The sequence below is a fragment of the Protopterus annectens genome, chromosome 3.part0, assembly GCF_019279795.1.
Source record: "Protopterus annectens isolate FY-2018-M chromosome 3.part0, PAN1.0, whole genome shotgun sequence".
Taxonomy (NCBI): domain Eukaryota; kingdom Metazoa; phylum Chordata; order Ceratodontiformes; family Protopteridae; genus Protopterus; species Protopterus annectens.
In genome coordinates this window covers 1,670,108,364-1,670,132,512 of record NC_056731.1, presented here as the reverse complement: position 1 = coordinate 1,670,132,512, position 24,149 = coordinate 1,670,108,364, and the positions used below count along the sequence as shown (strand labels likewise).

Genomic DNA, 24,149 nt, shown 5'->3' with positions numbered 1-24,149 from the left:
GAAGGCTGGCACAGGTTCACTACCACCAACCACCCTTACCTATCAGCTACTATAAGGCCCTTCCCAAAGGGTGACCAGTTCTACTGTGTAATGTTACTATTATCCAAATGGTAAGTGTGACCAACAGCAAGGCTATTTAAGAGTAGCCTGTACAGTGTCACCAAATACATATGCAAGTAAGCTAAGAGCTGAAATATCTCTACACAAACAAGCCACAATTAAAAGGTTTAAATATATTTAATAATAAATAATAAAAGCATAAGACAATACTCAGTAACTCAACATAGTGACAACAGAGGTCAGAGTCACAAAAAATACTTTAAAACAACATTGCAGGACAGTGTCACATAAATACAGAAAACATCTAAACTAATCTTGCTATATTCCTATCTATCTCTAAGAGAAATCACTGTAATCTAATAATTACTATTAGCAAGGCAAGTGCTGGTGAGTGGATGTTTCTAGGTCCAAATACAAATACAAAATGCACAGACTCACTCTCTAAGATAGTTCTTAAATTAATATCAAACATTTCTGCTGGATTATCGCAGATTACATCATTCTTGTCATCTCTGCCTTTAGTTCCCAGGCTAAAAGGAACTTGAAATATAACACCTCTGTGTTAAAAATACTTATCTCTTAGAAGTTTGCCTGGAAATGGAAGTCAGGAAACCTGTAATTATTTCTATTTCCAGACAATAGAAAGAATTTCTAGCTGCAGACATTCTGTCTTCTAGCTGTGTTAAACACAATCGTAAAACTCTTTACTTGTCAACTTATTTTCTTAGAGTTTTGCAAGTTAACTGTTCTTTTCTAGTAGGGTACACTGTGGTTACATTCATAAAGCTCAGCACATAACATACAGTTTTCTTACATTTGTAAGACAAGCCTATGGATCACATTAATATTTACAAATGACAGGATTATTTACAAAATTCTAGCTAGCTGGGCAGGCAGCCTTCACAACATGTTTGGAAGTTTAACCAGTAAAACAGAAAAAAGTGGCAATAATTCAGAGGTGTGTTTTGTATTTAGAATAGGCTATTAACATGAAAAGGTATTGCTGATGTAAGTACATACATAGTGGTAGATGCACAGGGTATCTGTTGTTTACAATTTTTTTTAAATGTAGTGCAATCTCGGAGTTGGTATTTTGAATTATTTTTGGGGGGTGAGGTCGCAGCCCCTCATATGGGAGGTGCAGAGGGGTGCAGCCCCCCCTGCAAAAACAAAGTAATGGAAAAATAGTTGCAGTTTTGAATTCGTGTAGAGTAGGACGGTACCATTTGCTTTTCAATATTCGATATTATGGGAGTCGATCTTGTCAAGTTTCAGGGAATTGAATTTTCATGTTTGTGGTCTAGATATTGTGTAGTTTGATCAAGTGGTCATTCAACATATGAAAGTAGATCCATATATATTTTGATAAATATATATATATATATATATATATATATATATATATATATATATATATTGATATAGTGAGACACAAAGAGATCAATTTGTCATAACTGCTTATGAATGATCAGGAAGGATGCCTCCCCACCAACATTTAAATTAAAGTTACTCCTCTGTGTCCTTGCAGTAGCAGTAAGGGGGATTCCTTTGCATGGATTAAGAATGGAGAGCGATGGCTGGTACTTTGTAATAAGGAAAAAATATTGGAAATGCTTGACATCCCATAGTATGCTGAAAGTTTCCTGGTCAATTAATGCATAGTTCTACTCAGATGTAAATAAAGAACATGATAAAACGTCAGAGGACATTTCCTGTAATCTAACACTGCATGTGGCATCACTGTGTCAACACCATAGCTTTTGATCTCAATTATTATTCAGTGTTATATTTTATGGGTATTTTATCCGCGTGTGTTTTGGAACTTGTACATATAGTGAGGTGTTTATTAAGCAATGTGTATTATGGGTTCTTGAGTACTGACTGTGAGGTCAGGGACTTTTTTTTTCAACAATATATTTGTGAAAGTAAATAGACTTATTTTAGCTACAGCTGGAATCTTCCTAGGTGTGTAACAGTTTGCTATCAAAATGTCGATATTCAAAACAAATTCCTTTCTGAATGTCGAACCATAATGTCAAATCCATGAATACTAATGAGGTCTAAATGTTGAATCAAATGAACGGATTCAGCAGATTTGACATTTAGATCGAATTAGCAAACCGGATGTCCGCATAGGAGCTAAGGTAAGTATAGTTCCTACCCTGCAAATTCACTGTTTTGCAGGGGGGCAAGCCCCCCCTGCAACCGCTGTAGGGGGCTGCACCCCCCACACTCACACACACACCCTGCTAAATATGTATTCCATCTCTGAGATCGCACTACAGTGAGGAATGGGATGGATTTCCCAGTCTGCACTGCACCACAATCTGTACTCCTAACATCAAGGTTCATATCAGCGAATGCACAGTGGTATGGGGTTGGGAGGGTGGCCTAATGGTTAAGGTATTTTGCCTTACAAACACAAGGTGCAGGGTTTGAGTCTCACAAGGGATAATTGGCTAGGCTTCCAATGGCTCGCAAGGGCAGTTAGCTTAGTACTAACCTATGAACCTATGAACCTATGAACCTATAAAAACTGTCTCACTCAAGTAACGTTCGGCAACACAGAAATCGTCCAACTGAAATTCAACATTCTTGTGTTCGACGAACGTTACTTCAACATTTTGATAGTAAACCATGTGTAACGTTAGCTCTTGTGTTTGAATGGTGGATTCTTACATTATTTCTTTAACTGTTAAAGGTCTAGATACTCCTGTCAAGTGACAGCAAGTCTATACATTTTTGAATTTTGAATGAAGACATTGTCTTTTTGCAAGACACCGTCAAGTCCTAGGAACCCAAAAAAATGAAACAAAGATGGATGGGAAGGGAGTGGCAGTTTTGCACATAAAATACCTTCAATGGTGTTAAGTTTGATGAGAAAAAAATGTAAGATGGTTAGAGGATAGGTTGTTTTATAGCCCAGTGTGATAGATGGGCTGCAGTTCAATTATTTACTCAAAGTAATTTTGTGATTCTCCATTTACTTTTATGGCCATGATTGTGACCCAGCACAGACCCTACATTAGTTGAAGAGTGATGCCTTAAGAGCTGAAGGAAGGGAAGATCCGATTATCTGCAAGAGGAAAGATTTCAAAGACATTCATGGTCATATACTTGATCCTATTGTGGGTTCACAAGAATGTAATAAAAACGCAAGAGAATACTTGATTAGTATATCATACATGCTTCTGGTGGAAAATGTTTAGAGAATGTACCACCCAGTTATGTTGAGTTTACTATTCCTCAGCAGAATTTGTGCTCTACAGTCATTTTGGATATGGTTTGGAGTACACTGATTTTGTTCCATTGACTACATGTGTAAAGACTGTTCTGTGCTGGCTATCAGGCTTTGTTCCTCAAGTTGTAATTTTAAAGCAGGCAGAATAAGGGGGACATGTACAGCATTTGGAGACCTAATGCTTCTTTTAAAAATGAGTTCCATGGAAATAAGATTAAAGTAGTAAGCATTAAAGCACATATGGGTGAGACACCGAGGTCATTTTTTTATGATAAACATAGGATCAAATGGTAAAAATAAAAAAAATGCAGCTAAAACCAACGACTTTAAACAATGAACATACAGAACAGTGAAAAATGGAACTCAAAAGTATGTTGAAACCAAAAATATGTTTAATACACATCACACAGCTAAAAACACAGCAGATTAAGCACTTTCATCCCCTTTCAAGTCGAGACTTCTTCAGAATGAAGTTGACAAAATGACTAGCTCTTAAATATATCACTTGACTTGATTACTTAATAACAATCTAAATAAAATTAATTAAATAATTAAATAATTAAACAATTGAAAGACCATTTAAAACAAATGCCAGGGAATATAGTGCTTCCAAAGATCCTTTTTCATGTGCAAAAAAATTTCCTGACTACAAAGGAACCAGAAAAAACATTTCTACTTTATATTACTAAAAAACATTCCTATTATATAAGAAAAGTGTGCAATAGAAAATATATAATAAAAAATTATATAACAAAAAATATAATTTAATAAAATAATTCTTGCAATAAAAATGTTAATATTGTAAGGACCTTTTAATTAAAAATGGTTGTAGAGAAATGTTCTCATTAACAACAGGGAATGTCTGTGCATTCAGTCTTGCTTGCCACACAGCTTCCCTCTCATTCAACTTATTTTTCAAATCACCTTTTCTTGGATCATGACAAACATGTTCTAAAATAGCAAAATTAAAATTCTGAAATGTTTTACATGTTAAGGAAGGTCTAAATAATCCATTCTTATTGTCATGTTTACTTATATAGATGTTCATATATCATTTTCTTTAAACATATTTCAGTTTTTCCCACATAAAATACTGGATAACTCTCACAAACAGCAAGATAAACCACATTCTTCATCTGGCAGTTGCCTGTAACAAACCTCACAACTGAGTTTACTTCATTGACTAACTTTAGTTCACTTACTTCTAAAATATATAGTTCACTTACTTCTAAAATATATGGGCGTTGTGAACAGAATCCACATTTTGAGGTTCCCTTCCCCTTTATTAAAGTCCCTTTGTAGTTCTCACTTTTTTCATATACAGATTTTAGGTTGGGGCCTGTTTTGTGTACAAAAGTGGGTTCTTCCCCTATAATGTCCTGGAGGGTTGGGTTACCCCTGATGATTTTCCAATTCCTTTTTATGATTTCTTTAATAAATCCAGAATGGGGGCCATACTGGACTACCAAAGCCCTACCATATGTGTCTCCCGTTAGGTCATTATTAACCTGGGGAAGTTTTACACCTAGTAGGGGGTTGTATTTTAAACCCCATTTGGATAATTTGTAACTACAAGTATTTTCTACCAAGGATGCGGGGTAACCTCCATCTAAAAACATTTGGCCAATGTGTAAAATTTCTTTACTACCTTCATTATAATGAGAGGTCATCCTGGCTGCCCTGATACATTGTCCTTTCAAAATACTTTTCTTTTGATTATATGGGTGGCAGCTGGAAAAATCCAAGTAACTATTGCTAAAAGTGAGTTTTCTGAAAATATTTGATTTAAAACCACCTACATCATGTTCTATAAACATATCCAAGTAATTAATACCTACATCATTAAAAGTATAAGTAAAACACAAAAAAAAAAGGATGATTGATTTAGGTAACTTAAAAATGTCTCTATGATGTCTACTGGGCCGTTCCATAAAATAAAAATGTATCCAAAAATTCCACATAAAATTTTATGTATTTAAAAATGGCCCATTAAAAATAAAAGTCAGTTCCCAGTCTTCCAACAACAACAACAAAAGCAGGAGCACATGCCGCCCCCATTGCCACACCCTTAGTTTGCCTATAATATTATCCCTCAAAGTATATAAAATTAAAGTCCAAAACTAGGCTCATCATCTCGACAAGTAAGTTAACATGGTCACAGTGGTAGGAAGTGTACTTCAACAAACTGTTCCTAAATTGTTCCAATCCATCCACTTTAGGAATATAGGTGAACAAGTCTACTACGTCAATAGTGACAAAAATCAAATCACTTGACCAAATGTCCTGTGTTAACTGACTTAAAAAAATCCCATGAGTCCTTTATAATATGTTGAACTCTCTCAATAAATGGTTTAACAGATCTATCTATAAAGGCCCCTATTGGATACATGTTGGAACCCCTCCCTGAAACAATGGGTCTAAATGGGGGATTTAAAATATTTTTGTGCATTTTTGGGATCCCAAAAATGTTGCAATTTTTGAAGATTTGACCCTTAGGTATTCATAAATTTCTGGGGAAATCCTCTGCTCCACCAATTATTCTAAAAATGAATCAGTTCTCTTGTCCTACATTAACCACATTAATTGAAGAGACAGAATAATTCTCGTGATCATTTAATAAGTCAAACATTGCTTTTGAATAATCGAAAGAATTGAATAAGACTGTACCACCTCCTTTGTCGGGTTTTAATATTCTAACTGTATTGCCTTCCTTTAGTTTGTCCAATAAACCCCATTCTTTGTACATTAAATTTGAGTGCCTAGACTTACACTTCTTGTGGTCCCCATCAAATTTGTATAAATCATCCACTATACTTTTTTCAAAAATGTTTAAGGTGGGTAACAATGGGGGATTAAATGTGCTTTTCTTTTTAATGACTACCCTGTCATCAGGAAGTTGTGTAACTAAGGGTTTGTCCTTAAAATAAAATTCCAAATTCAACTTCCTCAGAAAAGGTTTGACTTCCTTCCATGTGTCTGCTAAGTCAAACTGCCTAAACTTCTACCACTTGAAAAATAAAAAAAAAATATCTTTAGTGATCACTGGGTCTGTATAATTATAAATACTAAACCTATTTAATGAATGTTCAACATTATTTTTCTTGATTACCTCTGCTCCACCCTTCTGAACCACCACTTCATGTACTTGTTGTTCCGCTGTAGTGTCATTTGGTCTGGGTCCTGTGGGAATTTTTTTCCTTTTGTTGTAAAAATTCTTTTGTCCCTTCCAAAAAAAAACTTTTCTTATAGTTGTTACTAATGAAATGTTCAGTCCCTGTTTCTCCTTGCTGATTCCTCAGGTTTTGATTTTAGGCTCAAATGGAAAAATGTCCAATTGCAAAATGATCTATAAGCCGACAAACAAACTATACATTACATTATGAATTCTAAATCCCAAAGAAGGAAATAAGTTAAATGCATGAGGACAACATCATTTTTCCTATTTAACAATATGAAATAATTTCTGAGCTTAGAATGTGATACAGATCATGGTTTTATCCAATTATCTAAATGAAAATTATTGTAAGAGGTGAATAGCTATGATAAGAGAATTCAGTGGCACCCCATTATTTGGTAGATATGAGGATAGTAAGGAATTTTTGATTTGGCTAGACAGATAAATTCACTAGTAAAAGAGAGAGTAGTTTTGCATTTCCAGTTTTTTAGTTATAGCTATCTAGCAATAGCTAGGAAAGACCAAAGAAGAGGTATTTGCAATACTGGAATAACATTTGGGATTAGGGCATTGAACAAAATCAAGGAATCTGTAGTAGTACAATTATTTGACCATGATGTTTGGCAAAAACCTCTAAAATCAGTCCAGAAAGATGACAGTGTTGCATTCTATGATCATATGAGCCCGATCTGCATCAAGAGCTTCACTGCGGAGCGTGGCTAGGGTGTAGACTGGTTGGCAGCATCTTTTCTCAGCTCTGCACTCAAAAGATATTTCTGACAGGAATTTTTAAAAACTAAATATTGTAGACAAACCTATTTTGTTGAATTACTTCTACTAATATCACTAGAAGTCTACAGTGCAAAAAATATGGCTTTAAACATTAATTTTCCTGTCAAAAACAAGAAGGAAGGTATCTGAATCTACTGAAAATGAGCTGTTCTAAGCATACCACACAGGACCAGATGATGAAAAAGGAGATACAGTCTTTATTAAATGCTATACAAGACTTGTCAGTGAAATTTGACAAAATGAATACCAAACTGGACACTTTTGAGGAGAGATCTACAAAACAAATACAGCAACTACAAGAAATAATGACACAACAGAAGTCTCAAATAGCTGACATAGAGAGATCCTTAAATGATACTGAGGGCAGACTCTCAGAACAAGATCTTCAGCTACATTTTTTATCACAACAAAATGCTTCATTACAAAATAAAATAGAGGATCTAGAGAACAGGTCCAGACGAAATAACCTTCGCATCTATGGGCTACCAGAGAAAACAGAGTGAGATAACATGGTGACTTCCCTTACTACCTGGTTATCAGAAGTTTTAAAATTGCCTGAAGCTCTTTCTTATGGAATTGAAAGAGCCCACAGATCCTTAAGAGCTGCTTCATCAACCATCAAATCAAAAAATCACCCAAGATCAATAATAGTAAAGTTTTTTTCATCACAGGACAAGGAACTTATTTTAAAAACAGCATGGTCAACTTCTCCAGTTAAATACAAAGACAAAATAATCAGATTTGATAATGATTATTCTGCTGGAGTTATAACTGCAAGAAAAGAATGTCTCTCTCTGATAAAGGAATTGAAAAAAAGACAACTTAAAGTCCACTTGCTGTTCCCTGCAAGAATAAAAATATTTTTTACTGAAGGTCCTAAAACTTTTGACACTCTGCAAGCAACAGTTTCTTATCTTTCAGCTAATAAAACCTTGGATAATGTGGAAGAAATGGATTTCTCCCAATTTGGGGTTAAGCGTCACTTAGAAAAAAATGAATGGAGCACTGCTGATATGAAGAAGAAGAAACGATAAAAGACATATGAAAAACACAAACATTATTGTCTTTTATTTGCTCTGTAAGGCAAAAAAGTTCTTTAAAAGCATTCATGCTTTACACATGTGTCAGTCTTTGAAACAATATAAATACAAGATAAGCAGGACATTTTATAACTAAAGGAAACAACCCTAAAGAAAGCAAGGTAACATATCTTTCTCTATTACAGTGAAAATACTTATAGTCATGATTTTTCTAACTCTAAATGATGTTTAGATAGTTCATTTATAAATTACCTGCCTTTTACTGCTAGTATAGAATATGATGTATTTACACTGACATATTAATGTGGTGTGTTTAAATGAGCATGATTCCTTTTTATATTATTTACACTAAGCTGCATGAAATATCTAAACTGATGTACTTAATACACATAATAATATATAAAAACTGATAGTAATAACTGTCAAAAAGTGCCTTGAAAAGTAATTATCTATTCTTTGATGCTAAAAGTGCCTTTTTGACTAACAAACAACTGTTTGGCTTGTATATATGTCCTTAATGTTAAGAAAACTAATAGAAGTTTAATGAGCTGGTGTTCAGTTTTAAAAAAAGCCCTAAAACCTTCACTTACTTTGTTTTTGTCTTCCCGCCATGGTCACGAGCTGGGAACTCTTATTTTACCACCCCTGAATGAAGGTTCTTCAGTTAGAATCCATTACAGTGTGTTAAACCTTCTAACAGCACAAAATGAAAGTAAACAGTCATGAGTGATGTCAGCACTCAAACAAGACAGTATGGGTGTGGTGTCAGCTCCTAAGCTACTTAAAGTAACCAACACACTATTTATGAGACGGCAAAGTGCTTTTAGAGTTTTAACAAATATTAAAAGTACACTGAAGTACCTAATGAATTTAGAAGGTATCAACACATACATGACGTTTTATTATATTGTAATATTTGTTATTCATTTTGAATTGTACACATAAACAGCACACAAAGCTTAAAAAGAAGTATATCACTTGGAAGAAACTGTATGAATAGTTAACCCATACAGACTTTACTATAATCTTTTCTGATAAGATCACCCACGTAAATTACTATAATTTAACTTAATTTTATAACAATTTAATATATTTAAGTCCTTGACTGGAACTATATAACATAATTGTAAACACACAGCAGCTAGTGTACTCAACCTTAAGGATAGTAAGTCAATTAAGGTTCATGAATGTAGCTATGTGTTATTAGGCATTTTAAGGGTAAAAAGGAGTTGCTATTTAATTATCAAGATACTCTGTAAATATTAAATTGTTCAAGTAGCACAATCATCAAGCAGTAATGAGCAAGAAAAAATCTCAGACTTGCTTATGATATTGTTTTATATATATATATATATATATATATATATATATATATATATATATATATATATATATATATATAGGAAAGAACTGCTGAATTATAAGTATGCTTTTATTAGAGGCAAGTTATATTAATATTGAACATCCTCTCTGAAAATGAATGGTTGTGTGGAGACACAGTAACTCCCATTATATAACCAAGGCTAAAGAGATTGTCTTGTATGTCTAAATTGATCAGCCTTGAACCTTAGATTGCAAATAGACATGCAACATACTTTTACTTATAATACTGAATATATATTATATAACATCACAAATGCTAAAGCCATTGTCAGCTACATCTCATATCAATCAGCATTAAAATATGATTTGAATAGCATAGGCATTTACTAACATATTGCTGTTGGTACCTGATATGCATATAAGTAACAGGTCTAATTTCTGTCTATGAAAGTAAATACCAGGCTGTGTGCATTTGTTAATTATGAAACAAGAGTGTGCTATCTATTATTTTTAATATCCTATAGGTATGTACTTGTTAGAGACACACACATGCTGCAAAGCTGCTAGTTATTGCATATCCATTAGTATATTTCTGACTGCAGTGTTATAAATATATGGTGTGGACCACTTGAGTTGAGAATATGTCTCTATATTGGGCATGTTCTCTGTTTGAATGTTGTATATTATCTATAATATGATATGGAGTACCCTCACTAAATTCAAAGAAGCCACAATAGAAACAAATATTTATTAAAAATGGAGAATAGAAGGATGAAGAGAAAAATGAAGGAAAATGGTTGATGGTCATATAAGGTTATCTTTTCCTGTGTATGTAGAAGAGTTGACAGTAATAAGTACCAAACAATTGTGTTATAGCATATTTAAAGCCTACTTTGCTTCTCATATTTTCCAACCTTACAGTTATAATGCTGCAGATAAATCCTGTAATATCATAAGGAGTATGAGTTGCTATTTGACATATGACATATGTGGTACACTAACGATGAAATATGCCAGTGGCACTAATAAATATATAGGAATTGCTAAGAAATATAGTCTTAAACTATATAATACCAATGCCAAAAACAAATTAGTAGCATTCATACCACTAAAATATGACTTTTTGAATTAAAAGAAAACTATAAGATTACTGATAAATGACAATACAAATGTAACGTTATATTCATTGTTACGGATACTCTCTGATTTAATCAACTTGTGGCATGGTTAACTGATGCATATAATGCTTAACATTTTTTTTTATGTATGTATGCATATATGTGTGTATGTATGTATGTGTGTATATATATATATATATGTGTGTGTATGTGTATGTATATATATATATATATATATATATATATATATATATATATATATATATATATATATATGGGTAGACCATTACAATAAATTTGATACCTATGAATGCCACCCACACTATAAGGGAGATAGACAGCAAGCATATTATTTTTAAGATGCATAACCGTTATTGCTACACAAAAGATATATTAAAATTAAAGATTTTCCTTTACAATTTAAACAAAACCAAATAGTTAAGTATTAAATCTATGTATAGTTGTGTTGCCTTAGTGTTTTATAAAATATTAAAAATTGATAAAGACTGTATTTAAGTAATCTGTAAAGACAGGTACATGTATACTTAAAAGATATATAAGATACTTTTCATTATAAAACTACCATATGGCGGGGCCAGGGGAGTATGCTGAAATGCAGACTTAGAGAGATCGCTTGAATGATTAGATCATTCAAGGATGAGATGTTTTTTCTCATGGAGGGGTTTGGTGGTTGTTTATCTTATATTGTTCTCAGTTATGATCTTGTAATTTACTTTTATTGGGTGTCTATATCTATTGTAATACTGTTGGAAGAAGAAAGAACAAGTCATTCTCTTCATGTACACACATCTACACATTGTTACGAGTATATGAATATGGATAAAAGCAAAGCTAATATAAATCCAATTGCAAAATGTATATCTCTTAATGTAAATGGTTTAAATAATAGCTGCAAAAGGGGAAGTCTTTATAGATATTTAAAGCTATGTGAAGTGCAACTAGTATTTTTACAGGAAACACACCTTACACAGGAAGACATAAATAAAATAAACAATAAAAATTATACAATACTAGTAAGTTCCACCTATAATCAGAAGCGAAGGGGAGTAGCAATCTTGTGGAAAAACACTACTTTAATGCCTAAAATCATAAACACGTTCCATGACAACTCAGGAATGTTTTGTCTAGTGATAATATCTATCAATGAAATGATATATACAATAGCGAATATTTATTGGATACCAGGACTAGGTGTTAGAGTGGCCAAACAACACTTAGAAGACATTGTACAATATACCAAAGGCAATTTAATCATAGCTGGAGATTTCAATTGCATTATAAAAGAAACTGACACAAATACTAAAACTACACGTTAGAGATCACCTTTAACAAAGTTGTTATCTGAGTTTGTTGAAACTTTTAATATAGTTGACACAAATGAGTATGCTATCCCAGATTCACTATTCTTTACACATTTTTCCCATAGATATAATACATACTCTAGAATAGATAGAGCATACATAACAAAGGATTTAACCTCTAAATTAAATAAAGTCAAGACAATTTCATATCCATTTTCGGACCATAACACCATAACGTTTGAGATAGACTTATGTTTCAAGAGAAGGATATCAGTAACAAGAATACCATCTTACATAACAAATCTCAAAGATTTTAAGGAATTTTATATTAAAGAGACACAAACATTCCTAGATATCAATCTTACAAAAGATGTATCTGAAATATATATATATGGGATGCATTGAAAGCATACCTATATGGAAGAGCAGTGGGATGGTATAAAAATAAACAAAAACAGTGGAATAAGGAATTAATGGAATTACAGTCAAAAGTAGATAATTTAAAGCTTGATATTCAAAATGGAAACACCAACTTAATAAAAGAACTAGAAGATACTAATAAAAAATACTCAGAGACGCTACACCACAAAACAATGATCAACTTAGAAAAAATTTAACTATGTTACTATTCAATAAACCCTAAAAACCAACAAAGAATAGCAAATAGGACTAAAAAGATTATTAAAACAAATCAAATCAAGGAAATACATAATATAGAAACCAAAAAGAAAGTATCTGATTTAGAAGGAATACTAGAAGCTTTTAGGCTATTTTTTCATAAACTTAATAATCAAAATGAGAAAACAGAAACACATTCAGTATTGAAAGCTTTTCTCAAAAGCAATGTTGAAGTTAGGTTATTAGAGGAGCAGGTATAACTAATAGATAAACAAATAACAATGACAGAACTTAAAGCTGAAGTAAATAAGCTAAAATTAAACAAAGCTCCAGGTATAGATAATACCACCCCAGAAATGTTTAAATTACTATCAAATGAGGCTTTGCTGTTGTTATTGAATGTCTTTACATCAGTTAAAAATGGTAAAGACAAACCTCCTTCTTGGAAGTACACATTAATATCACCAATTCTGAAACAAAATAAAGATCCCAGTGAATGTTCATCATACAGACCCATTTCACTTCTTAATATGGATTATAAATTTTTTATGGCAATACATGCTGCTCGAATAAAACAATTACTACCACTTTTGATAGAGGAGGATCAAACAGGTTTTATAAAAGATAGGAACACTTATGACAACATTAAAATAATTCTTTCCTTAATTGATTATATAAATGTCACAAAAAACAAAATGAATGTTATTAGCTTAGACATAAATAGCGCATTTGATTCAGTGAACTGGGATTATCTGTGGTTAGTTTTAGAAGAATATGGCTTCTCAAACAACTTCACTTTGTTAATAAAATCATTATATGAAAAATCATTGGCTTATATAAAACTGGGATCTTGTCTGTCTAAATCTATTAAAATAACTAAGGGCACAAAACAAGACTGCCCTCTTTCTCCGTTATTGTTTGCGCTAGTCATTGAACCCTTAGCAAATAATATAATATGGATAAAAATATTGAAGGAATACAACTAGACAACAACATAGAGCTTAAAATTCAACTTTTGCTGATGATATTTTAATTACCTTAAAAAATAATAATAGCAGTTTAAAAGCATTATGGGACTCAATTCAAAACTTTCAAAACTTTTCAAGTCTTAAATTTAATGAGAACAAAACAAATGTATTGCTTATAAATACTAATAAAAAGATCTAAATAAAAATACCATAAATATATCTCTACCGATAATATAATTAAATACTTGGGAATTATAATAACTAACAACCTAGATACTACAATTGAAACAAATTATAAAGAGACCTTAAATACTATTAAAAATCTAATACAAAGATGGAATAAATTCTTCTTTTCAATGGAAGAAAGGCTTTATATAATTAAAATGATCATATTTCCAAAAATTCTTTATGTCATACAAGCTTGTTCTTTGCCACCAGCTAAATCGCACCTAAAACAATTAAATGATTTATTGGTAAGATTCCTATGGTATCCAAAAAAACCAAGGATAGCTATGAAGTATCATCTAGATGATTGGGATATAGGTGGCATAGGTTTACCAGACATAGAAATATATTTGCATTCATCCATTATTAAAACAATATCATTATGGCTAAATACAAAATATACATCAAAATGGAAGCTAGTTCATGAGAAAATCTGGTTAAAATCAGGATTTGTAGTAGCAAATAAGTATACAGATTTCATACCAAACAATTTTCTATGGCTGATGAAGGAATATATGATGATACATAAGAATAAAAATATAAGTTCCAAATACATTACTTATACATTAAAATTTTCCAAAATCTTATTAATAGCAATCCTGATATTAAAGCATGGTCATTTCTTTTATATCCAGTAGCGTACACACAAGGTAATATAATAACATTTAATATGGAAGTAGTCAACATGCTTAAAGAAAAGGGATTAATATATTGGCATCAATTGCTAAACTCTGGAAAACCTCTGACAATAGACCAGATTAAACAGAAATTAAATATGGAAGATAGTTCGTGGTTACATGTACAAAAATTAAGACAGTATATATTAAGCAAACAAGAAACAATGCAACCATAAATAAGACAAAATGTTCCTAACCTTATAGAACATATAATATTACTAACGGATCAACCCATTACTGGAAAGGGATACTTATCATCTATTTATAAAACAAACAAAAAAATAAAAATGCATAATAATGACAAAATATGGAATTATTATAGATCAGTTAATGGACATGTGCCAAATGACAGAGATAAAAAACTAATTCTTCTCTCTCCAAAGCAGACATCACTTTCATTACATTGGAGACTTTTTACATGGCAATTCATACACAGATCTTATGTAACCCCTCATAAAATGGAACTTATGTTTAAGAAAAATATTGGCTGATGGAGATGTGATTTATCAATAAAAGCAGACTGGCAACATATGTTCTACGAATGCCATTTGATTAAACCATATTGGGATAAAATAAATTATTTTCTGCAAATGGTATTCAATGATAAATTCCAGATTTCCAAATCTATTATTTTGATTAATGCACCTGTACCCGACTGTGTGCCAAGAACAAAATATGTAATCTTATGGACTCTCCTAGCTATTGCAAGGAAGAACATTACATCAAACTGGAAATCCAAAGCTTCTCCAACTTTTAAGCAATTCATGAATATGGTGTCAGCAGTATCGCAATTGGAAATGAACACTATTAAAGGAAGAACTGAAAGAACTACATCATTATACGTAGCATGGCAAAAAGTAACTGAAATACTGGAGAATAATGACTGCAGCAGATTATAATCAGGAAACAATTGTAGAGAAAATCAATTATATGTCAACAATAGACACCCTTGTAAATACTTTATTTTGGTTTTAATGTTTGATATCTGTTTAGAGGTTTTAGCCTACCTTTTTAAATAATTTGTAAATACTTCATTGTCATAAATAACATGCATTCATGTTTTCTTGTTTTTGGAAATGAATAAAAATATTAAAAAAAAAAAAGAGCTTCACTGCATCTCCAGCATTTTATTTTTTCTGATTTATATATAACAGCAATTTTGTGGTGGTGCTAGAAAAAAATCTATAACAATTACCATGTATAAATCTTCTAGTATAGAGAGGACATTGATTTTCTGCAGATTTTAAAGATAGTGTCTTACTTTTCTGAGAAAAGTTTTCTTTATTTGTTTTTGTTTAATAATTCAAGTATGACAATTCAGGGGGAATTAATTAAATTCTAATAATCTTATATATGAGTGACAAGTATGACTTACCTTTACATGGATTATTGTTTGTATTAGAGATAAAGTCTAGGATTTTTGGAATAGGTTTAGTTTGTATGTCTACTGATATTTTAATTTTGTCTTGAATATATTCCTTACATATTTGTATATCTAACCAACTAATATTTTCCAGATTATATCTAGCAATCAGATAATCAGACTTGTGTATTTTATTCCCATTCAGAAATGTATGCCAATAACTGAAATTATTATTCTTACAGTCAAAAAAATTTATTGTATTAAAAGATATTAAGCATTCAATTGTGAAAACTATAAGAAATACTATTAGTAGATCTTTGATTAGATAATTTAAATTCATAAATCTCTTGAAAATTAATAGAACTTGATTTATATTTATGAAAGGGTAGAGAGTAAACTTATATTTTTCATTTAATATATAGTCTTTTAAAACCCAAAAAGGTATTGCTGTCCAAATTTCTATAAGTTTATATTACAAATTTGTTATTATCTATTAGTATATTTTCTTGTATTGATTTCCAACAGGAAGCACAAGAGGAGTCAAACCACTGGGTATTACTTTAATAATTTGAAATTTAGAATATAAGTCAATACTGGGGAAACCAATGCATCTCTCCTCCCAACTTTTGATGTCCCAGTCTAAGGAGATTCTTGCTTTATTGGGATACCATAAGAACTTTAGTAAAATATAGTTTTTAAATTTTTAGAACGGGAAGAATTAATAACTGTTAAGATTATTATTTTGATCAATGTAAGGCTATCCTCAAATGTGAAAAATAATTTATTCCAATTTGGATATTGTATCAATTAGTTTTTGGTAGTTAACTAAAATTGATTTTATATTATTAGTCTCAATATTCATTCCTAATATTTTAACTGTAAATTGTCCCAGACAATTTTTTGTAAGAAGTTAACTTAGTAGTTATCCCTTTGTTTGTAAGCAAAGTTTTTTGTTTTAATGTGATTAAATTTCAGACCTGAAATATTTTCAAAATAATCCATAGAACTAACTATATGATCAAAATAGAGTTCAATATTACTACTAGTGAGCAGAATGTCATCAGCAAAAAGTTGAATTTTAGAAGAAAAATGTTCATTTATTTTAAAACCTTTAATGTTTATGGTAGATCTTATGTAGTTAGCAAATGTCTCTATAATAAGGGCAAATGTCAAAGGGGATAAAGGGCATCCCTGTTTGGTACCTTTTAAGATATCAAAGGAGCTAGATATAAAGGAGCCTATTTTGACAAAAGAAATTGAGTTATCATAAAGCCTTTTAATTAATTTTATGAAATTAGTGGAAAAGTTATATTCATTTAGTACTCTGAACAAGTATGACCAGTTCACAGAGTCAAAAGCTTTATCAGTCTAAGCTTATTATGGATAACTCTTTCTTATTTTTGTTTGCTGTATCAATCAAATAAAACAGTCTTATTTTATTATATTGAAAGAAAAGAGTCTTTTTATATTATCATGAACTTTCCTATTAACTATAAAACCAGTCTGATCTTTATTTACTAAACCATATCATTTAACCTTTTTGCTAATATAGACATGAAAGTCTTGTAGTCTACATTTAAAAGTCATATAGGTCAATAAGAAGAACATAGAGCAGGGTCCTTATCTGAATTAAAAATTTGTGTAATAAGAGAATATCTCTATGATGGAGGACCCTTCTTCAAAAAGCATTAAAAAAATTTAAAATATTATCAGGTAAAAGTTCATATACTTCAGGAATCATCCCATCTGTACCTGGTGCTGTATTAGTTTTAAGGTTTTTAATTTGATCTTTTAATTCCTTAAAAAAAAGACTTACCAGTCTTGCTTTTCTGTTCTTTTGATAGTTTATGTATGTTTTCTTTAAAAAACTATCCAATCATTTCCTATTACTCAGATTTGATTTTGTTTTATTAATGTCTTCATAATATTTGCTAAAACATTTTAATATACCTTTCAGATCCGTAGTTTTAATAGTCTTACTCCCTTCTTTATAAACAATCTCCTTGATATAGTTTATTTTATTCATGCTTTTTGATCTAATACCTATTCTATGAAGGCTCTTGGGGTTTACTGAATATGACAGTAATTATTTTTTTCTAGATTATTGGAAATCTTATGATATAACATTTTTAGGTATTTCTGATTTAGATTTTTCAACTGTGTGTTTGCAGCATTATCACTGGGTTTAAAGTCTAAATTTAACTTATCAATTTCAGATTGGAGAGCATTTAACTCTTTATCCCATTCATTTCTTTTACAAATATACCAGATCTTTACTTTACCATATAAGTAACCTTTTAACATGTCCCATAGTATGACATCAGTGACCTCACCATTAATGTTAAATTCCATAAATTGATTTATCTATTTTAATAACCATTCATTAAAGCCTTTTATTTTAGTTATATATGCCATCAGTCATTGGCAAGAAATTAAAATGTTTGGACTTAAAGTTAATTTAAATGTAATAGCACTGTGGTCAGATAAGGGACATGAAACTATTAGTACCTCCTTTATTTTGGAGTATAATGCATTGGATACCAATAGTTTATCAATATTGGTTTGAGTCCCAAATCTAAAAGAATAGTGAGCATATTTTAAAGAACCATCTAGCTTTAAATCTGATATATCTCTCATATACACTGTATTAATATAATGATTTAAATGTTTCACTATTGAAAACAGCCTGGTTTGTTTAAGATTTGTAGTGTCTTTGTCTGAAAGGATGCAGTTAAAATCACCAGCTATCAACATTACTCATTTAGAATAATAGTGTTGTAATAGCTAAGTGTTTCTTAACTGTTTTAGAACCAATCCCAGGGATCCAATAGTTATTTTTAAGGGTATAGTATTTATCATTTTTTATTACCACCAATCCTAGCATACCATTCTTGTCAGAATAGGAATCCACTGTTTTAGGTAGACTTGCCATTTTTTTTTCTACAGAATAAGAACACATCTTCTTTCTGAACCAAACTGAGAGCCAATTAAAATCAAATAGTCTTTTAATAACAAATCTATTTAAATATTTAATCAATAAATAGGTTTCCTGTAGAAAAACAATGTCTGCTTTATGTAGATTTAAAAAAACAGTGTAAGAAACTTCTCTGTGTGGAAGATTTTCAGTCCATATATTTCTAGTTAATCATTGTATATTAATCAGATCAAACAATAGTAGTAGAAGTAGCAAACGTAAACTCGCCTTAAGACAAACAAAACAAAAAGTAATAATAGAAAATATATAATTGTACAGCATTACTAAGTATTCAAAAGTAATCCAAGAAAGGCAGGAAGTCTGTTTCCAGTCGAAAATCCTTTATTAAGTTAATTAACTTAGTTAGTAAATTAACTTTATGTAGATTTAAATACTTATTGAAACTACCCCTCCTTAAAGGGTTATTTAACCCATTTATATTTAATGAAAGGCATTTATATGTTGGCATCTATTGGAACAATAGATGTACAAACTTCTATGAAATAATTTTGTGCATTAAACATTACACTAAGAATAGAATGACTTGTTATGGACAAACACAATAAGGATGATATATAATTCAGAATTAAAAACATTTTTAACCTCCAACATGGAGTAAAGTATTCCAGGCTTGATGAAAAGTTCATACAAGCCTTTTACTAACAACACTATCACACAGCCAATCACATTGTTGCTACTACTTCTATGTACTTAAACTGAAATTTTCTGAATAAATATTTTACACCTTTTAAGAAGATGTTAAATTACTAGAAAACAAACCAAAAAATACACAAGGTTCATTCTGTTTTCAAGCAGATTAGAGGTGTGGCAATGGGTGTGAGTTGCGCGCCCATTTATGCCAACCTAGTTTAAAATGCCTGGGAATCAAAATATGTGTTCAATTCCAAATTTTCAAGAGATTGGTTATCTTATTTTAGATACTTGGATGACCTCTTTGTTCTATGGAAGTCTTCCTCAAAATTAGAAAGGTTTATGGATTACTTGAATAGTTCCAGTCCGTACTTTAAATTCACAGGTTTATTCAAAGATAGTGTTAACAGTAGGTTTGGTTCTAAAATTTTTAGGAAAGGTATATTTTCCAACAGTTACCTGGATTTTCAGAACAATCATCCTAGTCACAATAAAAAAAATTAAGGGCCAACTGGTTCAAGCGGCAATAATGTGCTCAAACTGAAAATTTTAGGGGTGAAGTTAACTATAATTTGAATATGTTCTTAGAGAGAAAGGTTATCCCCAATCATAATAATCAGAATTATTGATGAAGTGACCACAAGATGGGGGACTAAATATAAACCCTTTTTGGGCAATGATCACCCCTTAAGTTTTAAAAGTACAACTTTAGGTGACGCCTGAGATTTTAATAAAAGTATGGTTATACCATTTGGTTCTGGCTCTCATAATATAAAATATATTATTATTAAAAACTGGACAATTTTTAAAAGAAACCCAGAAATTGTTGAAAGTGTTGGTCAAGCCCCTATTTTTGTTTGTAAGCTGGAAAACATTTAAAATAGTTATTTGAGCATCATATGTTGAATTCAGGTTTACCACTGAAGAGTACCACAGGATGTGGCTTGTGTAAACAGTGTCCATATATCTTAGAAGAACAGGGTGTAACTCTACAAGGTTTACCATTTAATCTTATACTAAAAAAGGGCAATTGTAATACTAGAGGTATTATTTATTTAGCTATCTGTGACACTTGTGGAGAGCTTTATGTTGGAAAAACTGAGAGACAATTTAGAAAGAGAATTTATGAACATTTATAGGTTCATAGGTTCATAGGTGGGTACTAGGCTATCTGCCTGAAGGCATTTATAAACCTAGCCAGAGTGTGTTGGCTTTTGCCACCCCCTTAGATTAGTTCCCTGTGCCTCTGTCCAGCAGAGCCACTGGAGTGATCCCCGAGGTAAACTTTCTGTTTACCATCCACTCATCAAGGTTTCTTTTGAAGAATGTTAGCGACGAGCTCTGCCTAATGTAGATTGGGAGCTTCTTCCAAAGCATGGGAAGTCTCTGGGACAGGAATCCCAGATTAATAACCCAGATTATATGCTGTTGCTAAAGCTAATACTAACAATGCCCTTTACAAGCACAGCCTTGAGTGTATAGGTACTAATAAATTTAGATTTGGAGTACTGGACATAGTACCTTTTAACCCCAAGGGAGGATGGTGGGAATTAGATTTAGAAATTAGGGAGGTGCAGGGCAACTCAAGCTGAATGCCACTAGTCCCCCAGGATTTAATGAAAACTTAACTATAGTTCCTTTTTTGAAGAAAAGAGCCTGTACTTTATAGTAAGTTTAAAATTGGCCTGTTAACACAGGACTTTTATTATACAAGTTTGTGAACTGTTTGCATTGAAAGTGTTTTTGAATAGTTTTTAAAAAGGTATGTACTGTTTCCTTAAACGTGTCATTGGGACTCTATAAGATTTTTTGATTGATTCTATATAAGGAGTGATCTTTTTTATGTTATTTGTTTTGAAGAAGTCCCATTTTGTTGGTTATTGGGACAAAAGCGCTTAACATTAGTTACTGAAGTGTTTTCTATGGTTTGGAGAAGCTTCCGAGTTTGCTTTTTTCGCGCTTCATTTATTAACCATTAGGAACAGTTGGTTATTTAGCCCAGGATAGCTTTTTATCTTTGTTAGTGTTTTTAATAATAATAAACAAGTCTTAGTGGAGTTTCTGATCTTTTTCACCCAGATCATGAACAGTGAAAATGTATATCTCACAAATTCCCCAGTAAAATAAAAAGTAGTGGAGTAAAACACAGATTTGCAAACAAAAGGTTGTCTCCTAGATAGATTCACTGGAACAGGGGACTGTTAACTTTGGGTTTACCATAAGTCATGTGTCAGTATTAAAGCCAGAACATCCTGTATAAACCTGCATTGATGATAGTACTGAAAAAGGTGTACATCTCATACTGGTGAGCTGGGCAGCACATTTGTTAGGTGTGTGTGTGTGTGTGTGTGTGTGTGTGTGTGTGTGTGTGTGTGTGTGTGTGTGTGTGTGTGTGTGTGTGTGTGTGTGTGTGTGTGTGTGTGTGTGTGTGTGTGTGTGTGTGTGTGTGTGTGTGTGTGTGTGTGTGTGTGTGTGTGTGTGTGTGTGTGTAAGGCTATATATATATATTTATTATACACACACACACACACACACACACACACATACACACACACGTGCATGCGAGCATGTACGTGTGTGTGTCTGCTTTTGTACATGCATGCATATGTGTAAATGCCTTCAATGTACATTTCCTCTTTGAATAAAGGATTGTGTTTGACTCATGTAATATGGATGTCTGTCTAATGGAGACAAGGCTAACAAACATTTTTGCAAACACACATATCAGGCTAGCTTACTAAAGTATTGCTCAGGGCTGCTTGCTGACACAGAAGTCCAAGTCACCTAAGTAGTTGACACCAACTGTCAGTCTGTGTTCCATGATCTGGTGCATACTGAAATTTGCATAGAGTCTAGCTTTTCTAAATATGGTATCCCACACACCAAAAGAGTTTCTGGTGTGCCATAACATTAAGATTGATAGAGCAGAAGAACTAATCTTTCTGAAATACAATAACATCTTTCACTCACCTACCCTGGCATGCAATTTCCATGAAATGTTCCCCTTAGACAGCAAGCCGAACCAGACCCATGTAGATAACACACATAGATAGCCAAGTGCATAAATATAAAATTACTGCTGGAACATGCATTAAATAAAGAAGCCAGTTTTCTGGCTAAGTAGCAGAAGTGCCAGAAACTGTATACAAAATTATACGCATGCTGCTATTGTGCTGTCTGTAAAAATGAAACAGACTTCAAAAAAATGTGTTCTTTTTTCCTTTCAGATTATATGTTAAAGGTCATAGCGGAACTGCAGGAAAGCAGAGCAGCCTATTTCTACATGGTGCCGATTTTAGTACAAAAGATGCAGATAATGACAATTGTATGTGCAAATGTGCTCTCATGCTAACAGGTGGTAAGTATGTTTCCCAATTATATCACTTGCATCACTATGTCTACTTAGTGGTTAGAAAATGACTTAAAAAAACAGTACAGTGTGAATCTTAGTTGAAAAAAATGCCTGTTGTAAGAAACAGACAATAGAATGGTTTCTGTTCTGTAGGTACTGGCTTCTGTTTTGTAAAACAAATCAAATACCAAACAAATTGTTTTTCTTTTTCTGGAAACTTCAGAAGAATCATATTCTGCCATTACTTTTACTATCCTAATAATGTAGAATGCCACTGGTATGATAGAGATAAATAACATTAAATACTATGCTAGTGGTGTGCTTGAGTGTTAGGTTCATAGATTCATAGGTAGGTACTAGGCTATTGGCCCAAGGGCCTACGTAAGCCTAGCCAGCAAGGTTCCATAGCTTACGCCACCCAAGAAAGTTATTTTCATATGCCACTGTCCAGCAGAGACATAAAAGTGATCCCCGGGGTATATTTCCTATTTCCCATCCACTCATCAAGATTTTTCTTGAAGAGTGCTAATGAAGAACTTTGCTTGACATAGATGGGTAGCTTGTTCCAGAGTATAGGAAGACTCTGGGATAGGATTCTATCCCTCCAGCGTGTCCTGTTTATTGTGGTGACAAGGTTTAGGTCCCTAGAGTGTGTAGCTCTGAGGGATTGGGATTTCTTTAGGTGTAGCATGTCCTAATTTGACATTCTTGACATGGAAGACAATCTTACAAATTGTTCTGATCTCTGTAGGAAAAGCGTCTGAGTTGCAAACTTCACTGTAGGTGTCAGAGGCACTGTGGAGTACTGTGTTAATATTCTAGCATATCTCTTCCTTGAAAGTAAGTTCCACTGGCATCTTGCCTTTACTAGGAGTAGCATAAGAGCAATATGGAAGACTTTGTGAGTGAGGGTGGGGTGAACCTTGTCGTACTTTCCACAGAGATAAGGTCTTCTTAAGAAATGACCCTTCATTTATATTGAAAGTGGTGTCTGAGCTTACTTTAACCCAAGCTATCCATCTCCTTGTCTTTTTTTTCCAGAACCTAAAAATGAGAAAGTAAGTGTACTCCATAGCTTGGATGTCCAGAGACCACTCTGGTAATATCTTGACAGAACAGACTCTCTGAAAATTTCTGATCAGTTTTTGGTTTCTTGTGAAGTTAAGAAACAAATTACAATGTGTGTCAGAACAGACCATTTCCAGATAGTTGTCTCATGTGTTACGTTTTATGTCCACCCAAACAAAACT

The 24,149-nt window shown here is 32.2% G+C and overlaps 1 protein-coding gene across 1 annotated transcript in view; it reads left to right on the top strand.

The window, feature by feature from the left end:
• Nucleotides 1-24,149, top strand: part of ANGPT1 (angiopoietin 1) — a 1,835,232-nt gene that overhangs the window by 1,769,248 nt on the left and 41,835 nt on the right. Inside the window, exon 8 of the mRNA XM_044065710.1 lies at nucleotides 22,775-22,905. Coding sequence (XP_043921645.1) covers nucleotides 22,775-22,905 — 131 coding nt within the window. The remainder of the gene's footprint in view (nucleotides 1-22,774; nucleotides 22,906-24,149) is intronic.